General features: G+C 40.2%; 1 protein-coding gene across 3 annotated transcripts in view; it reads right to left on the bottom strand.

Annotated features, from left to right (window-relative positions):
• The window catches only part of AK5 (adenylate kinase 5), a 248707-nt gene extending 245075 nt beyond the window's left edge, over window positions 1–3632 (bottom strand). Inside the window, exon 1 of one of the 3 annotated variants that reach the window (XM_047726753.1) lies at window positions 3146–3632. In XM_047726753.1, the coding sequence (XP_047582709.1) occupies window positions 3146–3205 (60 nt within the window). In that variant the 5' untranslated portion in view covers window positions 3206–3632. The remainder of the gene's footprint in view (window positions 1–3145) is intronic. The other 2 variants (XM_047726752.1, XM_047726754.1) reach the window with 2 other exon arrangements.
• Window positions 3633–22610: the final 18978 nt, after the last annotated feature.

Consider the following 22610-nt stretch of genomic DNA (forward strand, 5'->3'; position numbering starts at 1 on the left):
TCTTTCCAGGTACATTTGTTCTCTCAAATACCAAATTGTCAGAGTGCTGGGAGGAGTTCAACTGCAGAGGGAGAGGAAAAAACTAATCTGAGCATCCACATTCCATTTGTGTGTCAAGACCTGTGTTATATATACACAGACACATGCTGACACATACACGGACACACACATTGTGTTTAACTCCTCACATTTCTATGTTAATATAGTTAACTGTGGCTGTGCTTCCTCTGTTTCTTTGTATGCCTTAGCTCACCCAATGCACTCTTAGCCCTATGTGGTATTATTACCCCCATTTTATCGATTAGGAAACCATGGCTCAGAGATGTTAATGAGTTGATCAAGGTTATCCAGCTGGAAACTTGTAAGCCAAGGATTCCAATTCAGTGTTTCTGATTCCAAAACCTACATATTCCTCTCTCTATGTCTTGCAAAAATATGATATGGGATAAAAAGAAAATGCTAGATTATCTGTGCCCCATACATAATCCAACTACAATATGAAGCACTCATGGTCTCTCTTTTTAAAAAATCCCTATTCTTGCCAAAAATGAGTGAACATACTTAATGAAAAAAAATTTTTTTTACTGGAAAATATACATCTCCAGCCTCCCTAAAGAAATCTGATTCCCCAAAGGGTACTGATTTTAGAGGGAAACAGTTCCACTCCTTCATGGATAATTTTAACCCTTCCCTCTTAATAATCAGCCACCATCAGGGATCCAAGAAAACCAAGAGACATTATTATTCTGAGTTAATCCTTTAAGAACTTGAATAATCTAATTTGACTTTCACTAGAATTCAAATTAATTGCTAAATCTCTGTCCTAAGGTATAGTAATATAAGATTAACACATACACCCTAAGGTTACCTAAAGTTAAGAAATCATGACAGTATCAGGGGAAAGTGTTTTTTATTTTAAACATTTACTCTAAAAATGGAAGCACATTTCAAACTTGAACCTACCATAGATATCCTGTTTAGTACATGTGATGTTTCAAGTCAGGAGAAAATCTGAAAAGGTCAATTATATACATCTAGTTGTCTGACAGTATATAGATTTAATAATCAATTGCTCCGTCTATAATGGTGTCTAAAGTCTACAGCTGAGGCAATGTTTCTGGTTTGAGAGATACCTAATTGATTAACTGTATAGTTAGAAACTTCACATACCATTATTACTGGAGAAAATCCAGTTTGGAAACAAAGCATTTGGTTTTGCTGTCTATGTTTATTACACGGAGAACTGGTAGGTTTTACTTCTGTCTTGTGCTGGATAAAGCATAGATTCTTACTGGTGGGATGCAATCTTTGGAGGTCCCCAGAAGTCTTTTCCATCTTCCAGTTGTCCAGGATTGCATTTAAGTACATTGTATTACTGCATTTCACCTAAGGGAGTAGACTTCCCTTTCTGGGTGTACACTATTTTTAAATGTCCCATTCATATGCAGAAAAACAAAACATAATACCTGAACAAAAATGCCAGCTATCACCTATCTGCATACACAGTGTAGATTTTAATGAACAAACTATCAAAAATCTCTGTGGTTACCAAGGAGGAAAAACAGTACCTACATTTACAAAGAAAATAGACAGCAATTTGCAATCAGGTGGCATTCCTGCAGATGTTTCTAATTATTCTTTTAGAAGTATAGAAATGAAATTTATCTCAGAATTAATATTTATGACAAAACCTTCATAGTGTTTTTAACTCTTCTGCTCCATATTGATTTTTTGAAAATTAAAAAGAAAAAGGAAAACCCTTGAAGAATCCTACCCACCCCCGAGACCTGTCCTTATGCAACACCTCCCCATTCTTTTCAAACATGAGTAACACACTTGCTAGATTTGGGTTTCACAAACCAGGCTTGTGCTGTGTATGGTTTACCTGGAAATCTTGGCTTCAGACCAACCTGAAACCAGTGGCTTACAGAGGTGAGAAAAAAATGAAGATCTGCAATTATGGTGGCCCATATTAAAGGCAATTTGGAAAAAAGGCAACAGATTCTTTTCCCAAATGGTGTTTTAAAATTCCTTTTAGCAGACCAAACCTCCAACAACTCATGACCCTTGGTTTACTGACTCAGTCTACAGTCTATCATCTTTTAGAAATGGGGGGGGGGGGTGCAGTGAATGGAATTCATCTGTCAGGGCTCCATCTATGAAGCTTGGCTCGCTTCCCTTTTTTGTTTGTTTTTGTTTTTAACCGAAAACACAAAAAGAACTCAGGAATATTCCAAAATTCAAATATAGAGAGAAGGAAAGGAAGCAAAAGGCTCCGAGACGTAGGCTGCCGTTTAGAACTAACAAGGTTCCTTTAGTTCATCCCTCAAGCCTCCTCTCCCACATTCCCAAGTGTTCCTTATCCCCTGGGACCCCGGTAGAGATGATGCTATAATGTGGTCCGAAGACAGAGCAACAGGAGTCACGCCCGCCTCGCGGCTCTCTCTCTCTGACTTGCTTTCTCTAGGTGGGATGGAGAAAGCAGGCGAAAGCTACAGTCAGGGAGGCGAGGAAGGAGAATGATCCCTTCCAAGGCAACGGAAAACGTGCTCGGGAGTTCATTCACCGAAAGCGCATAGCAGCGCTGGGCGCCTGCCACCCGGGAGATAGTGCTGCACTCGACGGGTTTGGATTTGTTTTTTGCATCTTCATCCCTCTCCTCCAAGCTATCCCCGCAGAAGGCTACTTCCGTCCACACTTCCCCTTCACTGCGGGGTCCTGACCCTCCGCGCACGTAGGGGCTAGGGCTCTCTACCCCTCGGTTTCGAGTCCCTGCTCGCTCCAGAGCGCCAGCGTACCCACCTGGCCTGGCCCTCGCCCCCTAGAAAGCGGGGCCGAGCGCCTCCCGCAGCCCACCCTGCACATCCGAGGGGTACGCTGGGGGCAACCTGCTTCCAGAGCCCTGCTGGAAGACTGAAACTTGATCTGCGAGGTTAGGGCTCCTGAGCCCAGCCATCGGACAAGGACCCCGGCCACCCGCTGGAAAGGCGACTACCCCGAGCAAGCGGGAAAGCGAGCTTCTGCAAGCCCCTTCACTTCCGTGCCCCGTATCTGCAAGGTGGGACGGGGAGCCGCCTCCGCCTCCCCAGGCCCGGAGATGCTTTCCCCAGATCCCCCCGGCCGTCCATCAGCCCTACCCCCCTACCTCGAAAAGCTGAGGGATTTCCCTCCGGGCCAGATACTCCTTGGCATCGTTGGTGTTCATGGCTGTGCCGCGCGTGCCTTGGAGCACCGGCCGGGAGGTTCCTGGGCTGCAGCGACCTGGGCTGGGGCTGGCGGGGTCCGCACGGAGCACGGGAGCAGCCCTAGATCTCACGCGCAAACACTCCCACGCTCAGTTCTGCCCGCCCAGGCCAGTGCCCCCCTCCGCCTGTCCCCGGGGCCTGTGGTCTCTGCGCTCCCGCCGCCCCCGCCTCGCCGCTGGTCGCCGCGCTGGAGCTGCGGGCTCAGAGCAGCGGCGGCTTCCCGGGCTCCCAGGGAGCGCAGCCGCCAGAGAAGGGCGGAGGGAGCGGAGGAGGGAGGGTGGCGCGGCGGCCGCTAGGCAGCAGTCCGCTCGCCTCTCCCACTCAGCGCGCCGCGCTCTGCGCCTCCTGGAGCCGGGTCTGCGGCGGCGGCCAGTCACGCTGCGCGGGCGGGCACAGGGTGCGGGGGTGGGGACGGGCGCGCGCGGGGGGCTCGCAGTCACACCCCTCCGAGTCACACCACCGCCCGGGCGCGGCGCTGACCTGCGCGCGCCGCCGGGGGACGCGGCAACCTGGGACCAGGTGGCCAAAGGAAGAATCGGGGGCTCTAGGAACCTGCCCCCCAAGCCTCCTCTCCGCACCCCTCCCCCCAACCACAGAGTTACTCCTGCATCCCCATGGAGCTCTCGGGAAGAAACCTAATTGTTACAGAATTTGTCATTTATGGCTAAGGTTACCGATCTTTCATCAAAGGGAGCTGGAGGTAAGAAGAGGGGATTCATAGGGTGGAATCCGTCCTTTTAAGATAATTTTTAGATCTTGGGTATGTCTATCCTTCAGGAAAGTTTTACTAGCTGCTTTCTAATTTTTTTCGCTGTCAGAGTCACAAATCCTCACAGATTTCAGTGTATGGCCTTGGAGGGAGGCTGAAATCTTGTTAATAGAAGGATTAGTAAGTAGGCAACTAGTTAACTAACCCCCACAGAGAGGAATGGGAAGGGGGAGGAGAGAAGTGGGTGGTGGTGGTGGTGGAGAGCTGGAGACCGCTTAAATTGGAAATGTGCTTGGCAGGAGGCGTGGGCGCCATCATTAATTGGATCGGAAGGGTGTGCAGTCAGTGGGCCGTGGGCCGTCAGGGAACCCAGGGACTGGATGGTGCACTAAGGCAGCCATGAGAGTAAAGAATCTTCCTGTTAAACACGCCATTATCAAGGTATACCCATCCTCCGCCTAGCTCCCAAGATGACTCATTTCCCCCATTAAGATGTCTTTTCATTGTTTGAAAAGACCCGGCCACCCTAAGAATATGACCTCTAACTGTGTGCGAGGCCTGACACTGTGGGAGGGTGTGTGAGAGAGAAGGTGGCCCTGATGGCTACTGACACCTGCCAGGGAGAGAAGCAACACTGCAACTGTGTTCCAAAACCCATGTCTGAATGTCCCTTTCATGTTCATCTTTGCAGATCTTCCCTTGATTCTATTTCTTGTCACACAAGCAACTGCTATGGCAGCCTTAACTATAGCTACCATTTTGTTTTACCCAAGGGAGGGAACTCAAGAATTCATTGAGTCTTGTAAAGTAAATGAAGTTTTCTGAACACTTGTGAAACCATGCGTCATATGGTAGCCTTAAATGAGGCAGGTGTTCCATTCCAGTTCCATAGAAATTGATTTCTGCCCTCGGAATATGCCACATAATTTACAATCCCAGCTTTTGACATTCTTTACCTTATTTGAGAGCAAGTTATGGCTTCCTTCTCTCTGCAACAGTACTTGAAAAGTGCTAGGATCCATGGCATGGAGCCTACTTTGTGAGCAAGCACAGCTGAGGTTAAACGCCCAGGATTCAAGAGGCCACTTTCTGCAAGACCTTTCAAGGTCACCCTTTATAGAGAGAAATCTGATAGAGCACGGCTCACATCTTCTCTCTTGGAGAGGAATGTAACCTAAATGGATATGTAACTCTAAATGCAGGTTAGTGTAGCCAGGCAAGAATGGCAACTTCCTTATACGAAGAACAGTGGATAAGAAAGCCTGCATTGCACAAAATAGTCTAGAGAGTCTGAAAAGATCTAGTCCAGGCATACTTCAGAGATATTGCAGGTTTGGTTCTAGGCCAACACAATAAAGCAAGTATTGCAATAAAGCAAGTCAAATGACTTTTTTGGTTTCCTAGTGTGTGTGTAAAAGTTTATGTTTATGCATACTGAAGTGTGCAACAGCATTATGTCTAAAAACTACCCTACATATCTTAATTAAGAAATACCTTGTTGCTAAAAATACTAACCATCTTCTGAGCTTTCAGTTAGTTGTAATCACAGGTCACAGATCACCATAACAAATATAATAATGGCAAAGTTTGAAATATTGCAAGAATTGCCCCAAAAATGACAGAGACATGAAGTGAGAAAATGCTGTGGGAAAATGGCTCCAATAGACTTGCTCGACAACCAGGTTGTCACAAATATTCAATTTTTAAAGAGCACAATATATGCAAAGCACTAGAAAGCAAGGTATGCCTGTAAAGCAGTAAAATGAGGTATGCCTGTAACTGGAGGTATGGCAAATTTTCAGGTAGCTTTATGCATGACAATCAGTGCTTTTTGGCATATTCCTGATGTATGAAAGGCAAGATATTCATAATTACTTTTGCGAAGGAAGTTGTGGCTAGGTAGAGAAAGGCTGTATGAGGGAAGGGCAATGCTTAAAATCCAGGCTGGTGGTTTGGAAGAGGGGGAGGAGAAAGGGCAAGGAACAACAAACACATGCTGGCCATGGGAAAGCTTTCATATCATTGCCCCATGTGAAATTCTAAGGATAGCATATAAAAGGTCCTCGCTGACTTGAGGATGCAGCCGTGCAACCACTAACCAATCAAGATGATCAGTGCATGTCTAGTGTCACCAGATAGAATGTCTTCTGCTCCCACAGTGGAAGAATGTCTTCTGCTCCCCCAGATAGAATGTCTTCTGCTCCCACAGTGGAAGCCCCGCATCGGGCTCTCTGCTCTGCAGGGAGCCTGCTTCCTCTTCTCTCTCTCTGCCTGCCTCTCTGCCTACTTGTGATCTCTCTCTATCAAATAAATAAATAAAATATTTTTAAAAAAATTAAAAAAAATTTTTAAAAAAGTACGAGAAGGTGAAGTATGTGATTCAGATCCCAGATTGTCTCATTCTTAAGTTCCATGCCTTACTAAATGTTCCCTGCTATTTTCACATGACAAGCAGATCAAAAGTAAATTTGCAATCCATAGCCCTTTGCTTGTGCTTTTAAGATTGCATTCGGGTCCAGTTGCTGCTATAAGTTCTCTGTTGTTTGTAAGTGATAATTTGGAGCCTAGTCTCACTCATTGTGCAGTTCTGGGCTTCTCATAAGCAGGGACAGTGGCCTAGAAATCTTCACTTTCACAGCCTTGGACAATGCCTGGCCTAAAATAGATACATATGAAAGCAGGAATGAACCATCTATATCCGTATCAATAGAATGCATAAGACTCAGCCGAAGAAATTTCAGAAGACACCCTAGGAGGAAAAAGTAAACTTTCATATATATGTGTGTATATACATATATGTATGTGTACATACATATATACACACATACATACATATATGTACACATATACATATGTGTGTATATCTATGTGTGTGTGTATATATATATATATATATATTTTTTTTTTAAACAAACGTTGAAGCCTTTTAAAGTTCCATCATGATGACCTGAAGGTTAAAGCCACTCATAGGGATTCCTCATTTATCATGTGGGAGTATCTTTAAGTGCAGAGAAAATCTAGCCTAAGTAATGTCTTTGTAATATCTAGAAATATAATGGTTTATAAATATACAATTAGGCTGCACACATTACAATGAAAATATTCTTTTATGATAATTAATTTGGTCAATTATTTCTTGCATACCTACTATATGGCAGACATTGCTGACCCTGCTGGGCTGCCAGGCACTTAGATGAATAAAACAAATGCATGGAACATACATCTGGGAAGGGGAAACAATAAGCAACATAGATTATAAATAAAATAGAAGGTGTTAAATGCTATGGGAAAAGAAAAAATAGAAGAGAATAAGGAGAGCCAGGGGCTGGTTATAATTTTAAATGAAGAGTGACAAAGGTGTCATGGAGAAAGTGACATTCCAGCAAAGATTTGAGAAAGTGAGGGAATTAACCCAGCCAATTTCTGGGGGAGCAGCCAGTTCAAATGTCCTAGGGAGGAAGGATGCCTGATATGTTTGCAACAGCAAGAAGGCTGGTGTGGCTGGAGCAAAGTGATGGAGGAGAAGCACAGGGAAGAATGAGGCCAAATCCCATGGGTCCTTGTAAACTGTGTTAAATTCTTACACATTTACTCTGAATGAAACTGGAAATTTGTGAAAGGTTTTGAGCTCAGACTACTGTGATCTGACTTATATTTTATTTTATTTTATTGAAGATTTTATTTATTTATTTGAGAGAAAGAGAGAGTGTGTGTGCGTGTGTGTGGGGGGAGGGGCAGAGGGAGAGAGACTCCTCAAGCAGACTCTCCCCAACGCGGCTCAGTCTCATGACCCTGAGATCATGACCTGAGCCAAAATCAAGAGTTGGACGCTTAACTGACTGAGCCTCCTAGGCACACCCTGACTTACATTTTAAAAGGAGTATCTGTGTGGTGTTTAAGGAGGCGGTAAGAGTAAATGTAAGAACAGGTCATACAGTGGGAGGCTATGTGATTCAGATGAGAGCTGAAGTCAGTAAAGGCGATGAGGACTGGTTGGTTTCTAGATCTATTTTGAAGACAGAACAAGCAGGATTTCTTGACAGATTGGCTGTGGTGCGTGAGAGGAAAAAAATATCAAGGATGACTGCATGATTTCTGGCCTGAAGATAGTCGGAGACTATTAACTAATTGGCCACAAGTAGTTTACTAATGTACAAAAGTAGATACATAGAAGGGAAGTCAGACCTGCTCTGAAGGGAGTGTGGCATATGGTGAGTTCTCCCTGCTACTTACTGACCACATGTCTGTTTTCATCCACTACCTTTGGCCTATGGCAGCCATCTTAGCTCCAAAGAAAACCTACACCTTAGATTAACTTACATGTTGTGCAAAGTTAACCTCTTGTGCAAGTAGAAGAGAGGAATTTCCAGTCACTTCAAGGACGTACTTGGAACTTAATGTTTTAGAATTTCAATGTTTATTCATCTGCATAAATATTTTACCTACCAATGAGAAATCTGTAATTCCATTAGGTCTTGTCTTTATCAGTCAACATAACCTGACTACAATAAATATAAATAGGGGTGCCTGGCTCAGGGGGTTAAGCCTCTGCCTTCAGCTCAGGTCATGATCCCAAGGTCCTGGGGTCCTGGGATCCAGCCCCGCATCAGGCTCTCTGCTTGGCAGGGGGCCTGCTTCCCCCTCTCTCTGCCTGCCTGCTTGTGATCTCTCTCTCTCTGTCAAATAAATAAATAAAATCTCATATATATATGAGATATATATATATATATATATATATATATATATATATTGAACTCCAAGGAACCTTGGAAATCTTTTTTTTTTTTTTTTTTTAGTATAGTTGACATGTGTTACATTTGTTTCAGGTGTAGAACTTAGTGACTTAACAGGTTTATACATTATGTTATTTTCACCACAAGTGTAGCTACCCTCAGTCCTCTTACATTGCTGTTGATTATATTCCTTAAGCTCTGCTTTTTATTCTCATGATTTATTTATTTCATGACTGAAAGTTTGTATCTCCTAGTCCCTTTCACCCATTTTGCCCTTCCCTCTTCTCTCTGGCAACCATCAGTTTGTTCTCTATATTTATAGTTCTGATTCTGCTTTTTTGTTTGTTTATTCATTTTTTTGTTTTTTTTTTAAAGATTCTACTTATGAATGAAATAATATGGTATCTGTCTCAGTCAGACTTATTTTTCTAAATTTAATTTCTAAATTTTTTAAGTTTAATTTCTAAATTTAATTCCTAAATTTTCTAAATTTAATTTCTAAATTTAAAAAGCTATAGCTAGGGGCACCTGGGTGGCTCAGTGGGTTAAAGCCTCTGCCTTCGGCTCATGTCATGATCCCGGGGTCCTAGGATCGAGCCCCTCATCGGGCTCTCTGCTCAACGGGGATCCTGCTTCCTCCTCTCTTTCTGCCTACTTGTGATCTCTCTCTCTCTCTCTCTCTGTCAAATAAATAAATAAATAAAATCTTTATTTAAAAAAAGCTACGGCTAAAATATATAAAGAAGCATTTTCATTTTGATTTAAATAAGTATTCTGACATAGGCTTTGAAGTAAAAAACTTTTTTAAGTTTCACAGAATCCCCAGAGAAAAAGGAACATAGGACATCAATTATTTTTTTTTGTTTTCACAGAATGCAAATAACACATTTGAGTTTTTATTATTCTTTTTTCATTATTGACCAATGGCAATTCTGTGAGCCTAGAGACCTAAAATTTCTTAATCACACATATGTATCAGAACCAGTATGCCCTATGAGTGTCTATATTGCTTATTTTTGTGTTTCTACTGTATGGCTCATGAGCAAACTATTAGTAATACACACATTAATCAGCTTAGGATGAGTAAGATATAATCTTTCCATCCAAGGAATGAAATGTGTTGTTTCTCCACAGTCACAAGGCATTCATGTTGGTGTGCTAGAAATTTTTAAAACTTACCAGAATTTACCATCTGCTGTTTTTTAAAATCTATTCCATTTACCCATGTTTCCTTTATTAATTGTTCTTCTGCAATAGAATTAATGAACACTCACATTGTTTTTTTAATTAGATGAAATCGTAAAACTAAACATTACCTGCACAGTATGAGTTCAAAGAGGTCCTTTCACCAAGTAAATCAACATTTTACATTGTGAGAAGGAAAACTAACACTACAGCACTTCTCCAATCATGCCACTCTCTTGCACAAAACTTTTAGTGGCTACTATAGTCTGCACTGTCTGGCATGGTATACTAGCTATGTGTGGCTATTTACATTTGATACATTAATTATTTAGTAATAGCCTTTACACAATAAAATTAAAACTGTGGTTTCTCAGTTGAACTAGTCACATTTTAAGTACTAAATAGCCATGTGTGCAGATATAGAAGATTGCTATCATTACAGGAAATACTATGGGAAAGTGCTGGTATAGAGAATAAACTGCTGGGTTTTTTTAGCATAGAATTCCATGTCCTTGCTAATTTCATTGCAGTTTACTTAACTAGTTATATCTTCCACTCTACTGATCATATGTAACCCATGCATCCTATACTTTTTTATTTCTAAACCTTTACTTATTTGATTCCTTCAGCTTATAATTAGCTTTCTCTGTTTTTGACTTAGTGAAGAATTCCCATATCTATAAGGATTCGCTTAATGCACCTTCTTCACAAAAGCCATCTGTATTCAGCCCTAATGGATTTAAGTAATTTCTTCTTTTGTGCTTTCTAAAGTGTTCTTGTATCTCTAACATATTTTGTAACTTATTTATGTTCATTTGTTTCTATCATCTGTTTCAGACTCCAAAATGTATCTTCATAGTACGCCTGTGTAGTTTACACCGTGCCATGTATATAATGAATATTCTAAAATGATGATTTGAGTAATTCATAGTAAATTTAAATGTTACTTCTGTTTTGTGGGCATTTGCAGGCCTCTTGTTTGATGTGCTCTGAATTTGCAAATTTATTTGCTCTATTATTTTTTAGGATTATCATTTTCAAAACCCATTGACACTGACTACCCTAAACGGTGGGAGGGGGAAGGTGACTAATTAAATCAAGTTACAGAGTTCTCTTTCATGACTGTAATTTGGTGCTTGAGCATTTCAATTGCCTTTGCTATTATCTCCCATGCCTGTAGCTAGAAAACAGGAGGCAATTTAAATCAATCAAACAAATAAGAGAGTGTCTTCTAATCCCTGATAATTGGTGCTAGGTGCTAGGTGTCTTTTTATTCAGCTGTCTCTGGTCATTGGTTTAGCAGAATCACAATCAACAGGACAGAAAGAGGTTGTTATGACCTTGTTCATACCTTTCTAAAAACCTGTTGGTCATTGCTACACTTCCGTATTTAAAACAAAACAAAGTGTCATATCAGTTAATCTGTTTTCAAATTATAAACTCCAAATGGATTCCCAGAGGTCATTCCTTCTCTTATCTCCAGAAAATACAGCAAAAGACCACAACATTTTCTTTTTAAGGAAATTCTGAATTAGGTTTCTCTTGTCTTCCACAACATTCTCATTTGTAAGTTTCAGAAATTGGCAGGTGTTATTTGTAAAAATTTCATGCTAATGAAGTTTTGGAAACTCCAACATTGAAACTGCCTTTGTGAAAGAAGAGGAAGTTTTTGTATATCTCTGTTATCCTGACTATCCCCTTTCAAAAAAGGATGTTTCTTAATATGCTGTGGTCGGTTCCCTAGGGACAGTCATCCTGCTATCTTTGGACTTGGTAGCTACTATTTAGTAAGAGCGGAAAGAGAAAGTCTTCTTATATTCACCGTAAAGTCGATGTATTCATTAAAGGCTTTTTGAATTTATTGTAAATACCTTTCCACTCATCTATCTTATGGCTACACCAATAATCCCTCAGCAGGGTCCCTCTCTATGTCTAGGTACCTCCAGCCTTGGGCTTTCTCCGTGCTCCACGTCTGCCATTAAAACGGGTTGCTAGATGTTCATTCCTTCATTCAGCTAACATATATTGATCACGTACCATATGTCAAGCACTGTGCTAGGTTTTTAGGAAACAAAGACTCAGCTGGTGTGGCAAAATGCTCATGGTCTCCACAGAGGAAAAGACTACGAAACCAAAAATGACAGTGCAGCAAGGGACAAGATAGCAGAGAGGAAAGAGTCCTGCTTTCTAGTCGTGTGTCCTTCTTACTCAGGTGTGTGAAATTCACAAGTTATTAACCAGTCTGAGCCTCAGTTTTCTCTTTTATAAAAATGGGAATATTGACCTTCACCTCATTGAGTTATCGTGAGGGTTAATTGAGCTGGTAAATGCAGAATTGAAACAACCTAATTCTCTGCCTCCAAATTCTAGTCTGTTGCTTACTGAGTTCCTCATTCTATTATTTAAGACCCTGATCCTAATTATCCACTGTTTTCTCTCCCACAATGTAAGTGCAAATTAAACTGATTTGTTTCCTGTTTCTTGGATACATTTAATGCCTGATGCCTCCTTGCCTTCGCTCGGGCTCTTCTTTCTGCTTGGAATATCTCCAATTCTGCATGTCTAAATCCTTCTTGCTTTGAGGTGTCTCGAGGAAATACAGTCTCTTTCATGAAGCTTTCCTAGGTTCCCGCAGCATGAAATCACTGCTTCCTATAAAATCAGGTAGCATTTTGTTCAAACTTTTTAAAATGATGTTTTTATAAGGCAAGACACATCAAGTACTAGGGTGAGAATGATAATTAATATCTGTGCACTTTAATGTTGTAACTGTGACAATAATTTGTCATTCCAGTTTGTGGAAGAGTGGGTCGAACAATCTTATCTCTGAAATGAAAAGTAACTAATAGACTTTAGAACAGGAATGCCCAGGGGCGCCTGGATGGCTCAGTCAGTTAAGTGTGAGATTTCAGTTCAGGTCATGACCTCAGGGGCTCCTGGGATCCAGCTCGCATCAGGTTCCCTACTCAAGGTAGAGTCTCCCTGTCCCTCTTCCACTGCCCTCCCCCACATCGTATGTAGGCAGCTCTTTCTCTCAAATAAAATCCAAAAAAAAAAAAAAAAAAAAAGGCAGGAATGCCCACCTTTCCCCATATCCAACCCTCAGTTAGCCCTTACTCTGCCCATTTCACTGCTTTTACTTTCTCTTACTGTCTTTAGGAAGTTGTTACTGTATCTCAAAGTAAATTCGAGATAGTGATAATGAACCGAATATAAAAACCAGCTGATATAAATCCTTATGAATAACTGAGTTGTGAGCATTTTTTAGGTTTAGTTGTTATCCTGGTTCTTGGCAAATATGGGTTTGCTGGCTAATTTTGCCTTGAACCAGCTCTCAAAAGTCTTGAATGCCTGCAAAGATGGAAATCTCTGGAGCTTCAAACTGTTTTAATTATTGAAGAAAGAATGGACTTCATTGGTAATTAATTTGCTTCATATGCCATTAGACCACTCAACCAAGAAATATGTTGAATCTTCATACGTAAGAAATATTTTCCATAGCAGCGGTTTGGTACACATTGTTCTAAAGTTTAAGGAATACCTAATGAATTAGTCATTGACAAAGTAACTTCATTTTCTGTGTTTGTGCAAATATTAATAAAGTTCATAGATCTCTATCAAATTGCTAGGCTCTCTGACAAGTGAATGTGAATTGATGGTGAACTAATCACTTTCATAGCAGTTGTCAGCAAGGCAAGGACCAGAAGACGCAGGAATCAAACCAGTGAACAGCCCTGGGTGGTTTTAGATGTCCACTGATGCTGCCAATTGTACCTTCTTTCCCATTACTATGAATATGTATGAATTATGAAGTACAAGGAGAATGTTGGTATATGTAAAAATGACGTCAAAGAACTCTGTGAGCAACTCTACTCTATTAATCCTAATTCACAGATATACTTTTGCACTCCACAAAATGAAACCAATGAGCTTGTTCTGTTTGCTTCATTATACTGTTTCTGTCTTGGTTGTTGCTAGAAACTTACAAGCATCTCTATACATTAAATTTCAAAATCTTGATCACTTTCTCTGACTCGGTCAGCTGCGTTGCAGACTGCGTACCATAAATATTCTCTCTTTTTGTTTTCCTGAGACTGCCACAGACTGACTTTCCAAGTCCTCTAGAATTTTTTTCTTTCTGTTAATAGCAAATATTTTTGTGTGGAATATCTCTGCTACATCTCTTCCACATTCGTTAGGATTTGACTTACTATTTTTTTTTTGTTATTGTTGTTTATCTGATCTCTTTATTTAACCAGAATTCTGAATTTAATCTCTGTGGAAGGCTTATATTATTCAGCTGACCCGTGGATAATGCATAGTCTGCTGATGGCCACTGTCCACTGCTATCTATGAGGCGTTTCATCTTGAAATAATTGAGCCATGAGAGTATCAGTGACTAGTGATATAATTATATAAGTTTGTTTTATATTTACATCTAGCAGCTGAATCCTTACTTCCACCTCAGCCACACGGTATAGTTTCTAGCCTGGGTTCCTTCTCAAAAGACAGAAGGTAGATCTACTGGACGGGTACAACTAATGCCACAGACGGAAGTGTTTATCCTTCTTTAGTGGCACTTACCACTTTTTCACTAGTGGTTAGGAGAAAAGACGCTGTGAGTAATTTGTTGTTGAGTGGTTTATGTAAACTAAGTGCATTTTCTTTTTTTATGGCCTCTGACTTCCCGTGATTGAAAATTTAAACCTGAGGACAGGGAGAAGGAATCTCATCTTTCTCCCATGATACTTTCCTTGTTGAAAAAAGAAGAATTTAATCTGACAATTACATAACCTCTCTACTATTACAACAGTACATGGCAACACCAAGGGATCCTAAAGAGCCTGGGAAATCATTTCTACACGTGATTGTGAACCAAATATGGAAAAGATTCTGCCAGTGTCTTCATTGAACTAGGCAGTCTACTGCCCTGAATTATTCTGGAACCAATAAGTTCATAGCTGACTTGTAGTCATTTCCCTTCGTGTGATTTGAACTGTGAGTCACCTGTTCCTCTGAAATTATGGACACACTGGTGTATTTTTAACATATGATGAGCCACTCATCTAGAATGAAACAGAACAAAAATGCAATATGCAATTGTCTGGAGAGTAATGGTGTGTAAATTCTTGAGTACAGATCTATGTCCTGGATCTTATAGGAGCTGATGAAGGGCTCCATGAGGCTTTCAGCCCATCCTCCCCAGGGCTCCCTTCCCAATCCAAGAGTAGAAGAAACATGATTTCCTACAGTGAATCATTCTTTGGAGGCTCCCAAAGTCCTTGGTTTCTGTCTGCTTCTTTTCTGGATCTTGTTTTATTCATCTTTGTAGTTTCCAAATCAAGCATAGTAGAATCTGTATACTTATCTTTGAATCCATGTATCCATTCATTCCTTTATTTAACAGATATTTGTCAAGTACTTATTATGTGCATTAGCCTATGCTAAGCATAGGAATGCAAGAGAATAAAGCAGACAGTTGCTTCCCTGAACTAGCTTAATTTAGTATGATGAGGGTGAGGGAAGTTAGGCTATACATGAAAAATTACACAGATAATTCCAACTTCAATATTTTTAAGTGCTGTGAAGGATTAGCGAGCCCTAACCAAACTCTGCTAATGAGCTAGCAATATGACGCTGGCCAAATTATTTTAAAAATCTCGGTTCCAGTTTTCTCATTTGTAAGAAATTCATATGAGTTAATGTCTAAAATCCCTTTTAGGCCTGAACTCTATGATTCTGTGCTTACTTAATGAAGAAGAAATATATTATGTACAAAGAGCAGCTGATCAAAATTACCCATTATATAATAGTAAATGATTATCAGGAGTTTGATAAGTGTTCAAATTCTCTGTAACTCTAAGGGGAACCTTACCACACGGAGAGAACCAAAATGGGGATTCTGCTAAACAACAACAGCAACAACAATACACAAAACAAAACACGGATTTAGAATTAGAGTAAAATAAATGAAATGTCTTGAATCCTGAATATTTGGCATCATTTTGAATGAGTAACAAGGCGGTGTAGTCAGAACAGAAATCTTTTCTGGCTCCAGAAGATTATAAATAGTGCATGCGTTTACAAAAAAGATAACATATTTTTGAGAATTAAGTTACTCAGTTGTCTAATGCTGCGTTTAAAAAGGCCTGTTTCTTGGCAGGAGGCTTCTGGTTTGTTTTCCTGTGAAAGGGAAAAAGTTTATCAGTGAGACAGATAAGAGGAGGTGGGACAGTTATCTCCTCTTCTCCCTGAAGAAGGCAGAAGGTAGGTGCTCAGTTCCTTCCTCAAAGCTGAGGGAAGGAAGCTCAAGGGAATCCCGCCTAAAGTTTGTGGCATAGCTAGTAGACAGACTGACATCTCAAAGCCTGGTGGTTGTCTGCTGACTCATGGCTTGCTGACCTGCCCTGGGACTGTTGAAAGAAGGAGAACAGGGGGAAAAGGTGGTTTAACTACAGTGAGCCAGGTGGCCTTATAGCAGGAACTTTCCCTGCGAGTTCACTACTCCCAAGAACTACAGCAGGTGCCCGTGGTAGGTGGCCTCACCTGTGCCACAGAGCATCTGTGGAGTGTGCAGAGCTAGTTGGGGACTGCCTCAGCAGCAGACAGAGGGGCACACACCCAGAAGGGATGTGGCTTGATGCTAAATAGGAATCCTCCGGAGAACAAGGTGCCACCAGGGTCCTGGGGAGCTTTAGGGATCTGAGTCCTTCATCAGAGGGGTCTGCTGGGTCCCCAGTCACTCCAGACTGAGTGACTGAGACAATAGATTGGAAGATCAGTGGTGATAACCACAGAAAGGGGACGACGATGACTCTACCCCACCGAGGTGGAAGTCTTCCTGAAAGGAAGTAAGGGTTACATCTGAGAAAAAGGAAAACAAGCGAGTAGATTTGGGTCATCAAAGAAGGACACATTTGTGTCATTTTCTTGCCTGAGATGAGGAGGCTTAGGGAGAAGGACTGACATCTGACCAAGCCAATAGGCTCCAGGTCATGAATTATACTGTCAACAGATCTCTAGCAGCTCAAAGTCAAGCAGCAGCTGAACAAAGCTTATCACCCAGGGACCAGAGGAAGCAGAGGACCTGGTAGTGAAGACTCCAACCCTTCCTTGGCTCCTCCCTACTGAGGCCACACCCTCTCCTCATCACGGGAAGACTCTCTGAAATGCTATATATGTTCAACTGAGAGATATGAAGGGGCCCCTGACTGGCTTAGTCAGTAGAACATGGGACTATTGATCTCTGGACTTTAAGTTCAAGCCCCACATTTGGTGCAGAGATTTCTTAAAAAATAAAATCTTGAAGAAAAAAAAAAAAGATACTGAATACTTCCCAAATGGGATTTTTGTTGTTGTTGTTTAATTAATTAACTTATTTTTATTTCTCTTCAGTGTTCCAGAATTCATTGTTTATGCACCACACCCAATGCCCCATGCAGTACGTGCCCTCCTTAATACCCACATCAGGCTCACCTATCCCCCCCCTTCCAAAACCCTCAGTTTGTTTCTCAGAGTCCACAGTCTCTCATGCTTCATCTCCCCCTCCAATTTCTCCCAATTTACTTTTCCTTTCCTTCTTCTAATGTCCTCCATGTTATTCCTTATGCTCCACAAATGAGTGAAACCATATGATAATTGACTCTCTCTGCTTGACTTATTTCACTCAGTATAATCTCTTCCAGTTCCATCCATGTTGACACAAAGTAGGGTATTCATCCTTTCTGATGGAGTCGTATACTCCATAATATATATGGACCGTATCTTTTTTATCCATTCGTCCACTGAAGGGCATCTTGGTTCTTTCCACAGTTTGGCGACCGTAGCCATTACTGCTATGAACATTGGGGTACAGATGGCCCTTCTTTTCACTCCATCTGTATCTTTGGGGTAAATACCCAATAGTGTAATTGCAGGGTCATAGGGTAGCTCTATTTTTAATTTCTTAAGGAATCTCCACACTGTTTTCCAAAGTAGCTGCACCAACTTGCATTCCCACCAACAGTTTAAGAGGGTTCCTCTTTCTCTACATCCTCTCCAACATATATTGTTTACTGTCTTAATTAAGTTGATCTTGATCTTAATTCATTAAGATCTTGATGAAGTCCCAAAAGTTCATTTTTGCTTTTGTTTCCTTTGCCTTTGGAGACATATCTTGAAAGAAGTTGCTGTGGCTGATGTCAAAGAGGTTGCTGCCTATGTTCTCCTCTAGGATTCTGATGGATTCTTGCCTCACATTGAGGTCTTTTATCCATTTCAAGTTTATCTTTGTGTATGGTGTAAGAGAATGGTTGAGCTTCATTCTTCTACACATAGCTGTCCAATTTTTCCAGCACTATTTATTGAATAATCTTCGACAAAGCAGGAAAAAATATACAGTGGAAAAAACACAGTCCCAAATGGGTTTTTAAATGTTTGTGTGATACTAAGCTTTAAAATATGTTGGACTTTTGTTCCTACTTACTGGTGGAGGAGGGGGCCAAGGGAAAACTAGAATAACTATAACAAAAATAAAGAATTCATACTCACTTTGTACACTTGACTTTCAAGTCTGGATTCCTGACCCTCCTATACACTATTATTGAGTTAAATAAGTAATTACATCCCCAGAAGTCTAAAAAATTAGGTTCTCTTATAAAAGTAATGTATTGTAGAAGTAATGTAATACAGAAAAACCAGCTATGACCAAACCTGTTTTTTTTTTTTAAACCTATTTTGATATGAAAATAGAGCAGCTTCATTTCCCAGCTCTGCCATTTATTAGGTGTGTGGTCTTGGGCACATTGCTTAAGCTCCCTGCCTCAGTTTCTCCATCTTTAGAAAGCATAAAATAATAGCTATCTTGTTGAATTATTATAAGGTTTAGGAATAACACATGTGGAGTTCAAATACAGTCCTTGGCATAAAAGTGATGATAAACATTGAAGATTACCATTAGTATGATTACAGTATGTTAAGGCCTTCTTATTTTTTTTAGAACAGGGAAGTCAGAATCACTGGCCTTTGCTTAGTATTTACTTCAGATGAATAAACCTTAGTAAATCTCTTAACCATAGCTAGTTCCCCAACTGCCTATTGTAGTGAGACTATGTTTACCAAAAACCACACTGGAAGTAAAAATCTATTTGTTGTTGACATTATTTTGTAGAGTCTTTTAAGTTAAAATAAGCTTCCTTAATGAATCAGGAAAAAAATGAGACCAAAATGTGGAAAGTAACTTTAGAAGTCAATGAAACCCTTTAGACTTGTTTGTTAGACAATGGAAATGGAGAGCTGAGACATTTTAATTTGGTCTTTAAAGGTAACCAAGTAGGTTGTCTTTGGCGCTGAGTTCTTCCTCTTCTAAACTGGTAGGAACCATTTTGTCCTGAAACATCAGAAAATTACTTTAACTGCTTCTAGAGAGCTAAATGGTCTCCTGTCATGAAGGAAGGGGCATGGAGAAAAACTCTTTATGAGAGTAATAATAGATAAGAAGAAAAAAGCATGGCTTACTTGTTCTATAAATACTTGAATAGCAAAAGATACTGAGCTTTTCTGTCTGTGGTAGTGTGTTTTTCTTTTTTATCCATAACATTTCTGTATGCTGAAAAGATGTTTAATAATATACATTGAAAACAAATCAGGAACAAAAACATCTCTCAAGCTTCCTAATTCAAAATGACACAAAGTGTAATAACATGACTGTACCTGTTGAGATGAAAACAGAAAAGAGGTAGTGCATCCAGATATTTTCATGATCTAGGTATTTTCATCATTTCAGATGTTTTTGCTTTTTGCCAAATTCCTTCCTTCTTATCTCTGACTAATTATAATTGATTCATGATTAATCATATTTGAACTCTGCATGTGTTATTTCTAAGCCTTCTAATAATCCAATAACCACAATTTCAATATTGCTCCAGTGTTTCAGCTCCCTGTGATTAAAATTCCCTTCTACTCCATTTTAGCATGATGCAACTACAGCAGTTGTATTGTTCCTGGATGTTCCAAGACACTTGCAAAGTCAAATATTCTGTATCATTAGTCCCTCACCCTCACTGAACTACCTCCTACCAGTGGGCTCTGTCTCACTTCATCTTGGGAAGGAGGATTTTATGAACCCTTTAAAGTAGATTGAAAAACAATCAGGTGGAGTCCAGAATTAGTTGTTGATTCATATTATCCACATATAAATCATATGGAGGTCTAATAGTAAAATTAGTCTGAGGTCAAAGGCGGCAGAACAACACATCCCAGTTTAACTCCTACTGCATTAATTACTCCTTTTTTGTCATTTCTGTTGGTTTCTCTTTCTCTTCCTAACTCTTGACTGTAGAGGGTACAATCTGCAGAGGACTGTAGAAAGGACTCAGCCCTGGAACACTTTTTCTCTCTATGGACCCTTTATAATCTCAACCAGTTTTGTGATTTTACATGCCATCTGTAAGGTTGGTCTTCCCAAATTGATATCCCCAGACTAGATCTTTCCTCAAACTATAAAACCTGTGAAATTGCCTATTTGATGGTTCCACTCTAAATTCTAACTGGCACCTCAAATTTAATATCCTAAAACCAACTTTCTGGTCATCTCCACTCTGCCTGCCCTCTCAGAGTCTTCTCAACCTCAATTAATGGCCATTTAATCCTTCCAGTTGCTCAGGCCAGAAACATTGGGTCCTCCTTGACTCTTCTCTTTCTTCCATCTCCCACATCCTGTTACTATAGTTTTACAACATATCCAGAACCCAACCACATCTCTCTACTTTCATGACAATCACCCTGGTCCAAGAACATCATTTCTCACCTTTATTATTGCAGTAGGCTGCTGATGGTCTTCCTATTTCCATGCCATGGAGCCCACTTCTATTCTCAACACAGTAGCTGAAGTGATCCTGTTACAAACTAAATCCAGTCATGTCGTTCTTTGTTCTAGTGGCTTCCCATCACACTCAGAAAAAAAAATCCCAAAATTTTATAGTGGCTACAACTGTTTTACACAATCTGCCTTTACACACACACACACATACACACACCACCTCCAACCCTTTCCTCTGACTTCATGGCCTCCTCCTACATTACCCACCCCCCTCTACTTGTTCATTCTGCCTCCTTAGGATTCCCAGATCCTGCCACATGCATTCTTTTCTCACCGGCTTTGATTTATGTTTCTTCTGATAGCTCTTCCTTCAAATATCCATCTGGATTGTTCCTTTATTTCCCTTATACTTTTGCTCCAGCATCCTAAACCTCTTCTTAGTCATGCCTTTCCTGACAGTCATTTTTTAAAAAAATTTATTCATTTGTCAGAGAGGGAGAGAGAGTGAACACAAGCAGGGGGAGTAGCAGGCAGAGGGAGAAGCAGGCTCCCTGCTGAGCAGAGAGCGTGATGTGGAACTCCATCCTGGGACCCTGGGATCATGACCTGAGCCGAAGGCAGATGCTTAACTGACTGAGCCACCCAGGCGCCCCTCTCAAATAAGTAAATAAATAAATCTTTGGGGGAAAACAAAGAAAGAGAAATTAAGAAAACAATCCCACTTACAATAGCATCAAAAACAATAAAATACTTAATAATAAATTTAACCAAGGAGGTTAAAAACACTTGTATGTTTTTAACATACAAGTGGCCAACAGGTACATAAAAAGATGTTCAAAATCACTCATCATCAAGGAAATCCAAATCAAAAGCACAATGAGATAGCACATCACACCTGTCAGAATGGTTGTCATTACAAAGATAAGAGGTAACAAGTGTTGGCAAGGATGTGGAGAATGCTTGTACATTGTTCGTAGGAATGTAAATTGGTACTGTCACTATGGAAAAAATTATGGAGGTTCCCCAAAATATTAAAAATAGAGCTACTAGATGATATAGCAATCCCCCTCCTGAGTATATATTGAAAGGAAATGAAATCAGGATCTTACAGAAATATCTGCATGTTCATTGTGGGATTACTCACAATATTCAACCTAAGTGTCCATCGACAGATGAATGGATAAAGCAAATGTGGTGACTATTATTCAGCCATAAAACAAAGAAAGACATCCTGCCACGTGTGACAACATGGATGAAGCTTAAGGGCATTATGCTAAGTGATGTAAGTCAGACAGAGAGAAGCAAATACCATATGATCTCACTTGCACATGGAATCTGAAAAAGCCAGATTATGGAAACAGAGTAGATTGGTGGTTTCCAGGTGCTGGAAGGCAAGATAAATGGGTAAAAGTGGTCAAAGTGTAAAAACTTACAGTTCTAAGATGGGTAAGTTCTGGGATTTAATGTTCAGTGCAGTGACTAAATTAATAATAATAGTATGTTGTATATTTACAAGTTGCTTGAAGAGTTGCTAAGAGTAGATCTTAAATCCTCTTATCACACATATGAGAAGTAATACTGTAAGAGGATGGATGCACTAAAACCTTGTTGTGGTAATTACTTTCAAATCCATGCATGTATCAAATCATCACAACCCACATGTTAAACACATTGTATGTCAATTATACAATTACATCTCAATAAAGCTGAGTGAAAAAGTTAAAGACTCAACTAAAACTGTTGGCATTTTATTTCATTATAAACGTTGGTTGAATTTTTTCTTAATATGGTAAACTCAGTAATTATTTTGAAAGTAAAAAATGTTATCTGTTAATATCTTTGCATTTTGATTTAGAAATTTCCTTAGAATAGATTTTTTTTCTCTACGTTTTGCTACCAACTCAGTATTTTTAGATATAGCTAATGATGACATATTTTCT

This window comes from Lutra lutra, chromosome 4 (genome assembly GCF_902655055.1).
Source record: "Lutra lutra chromosome 4, mLutLut1.2, whole genome shotgun sequence".
In the NCBI taxonomy this organism is placed as follows: Eukaryota; Metazoa; Chordata; class Mammalia; order Carnivora; family Mustelidae; genus Lutra; species Lutra lutra.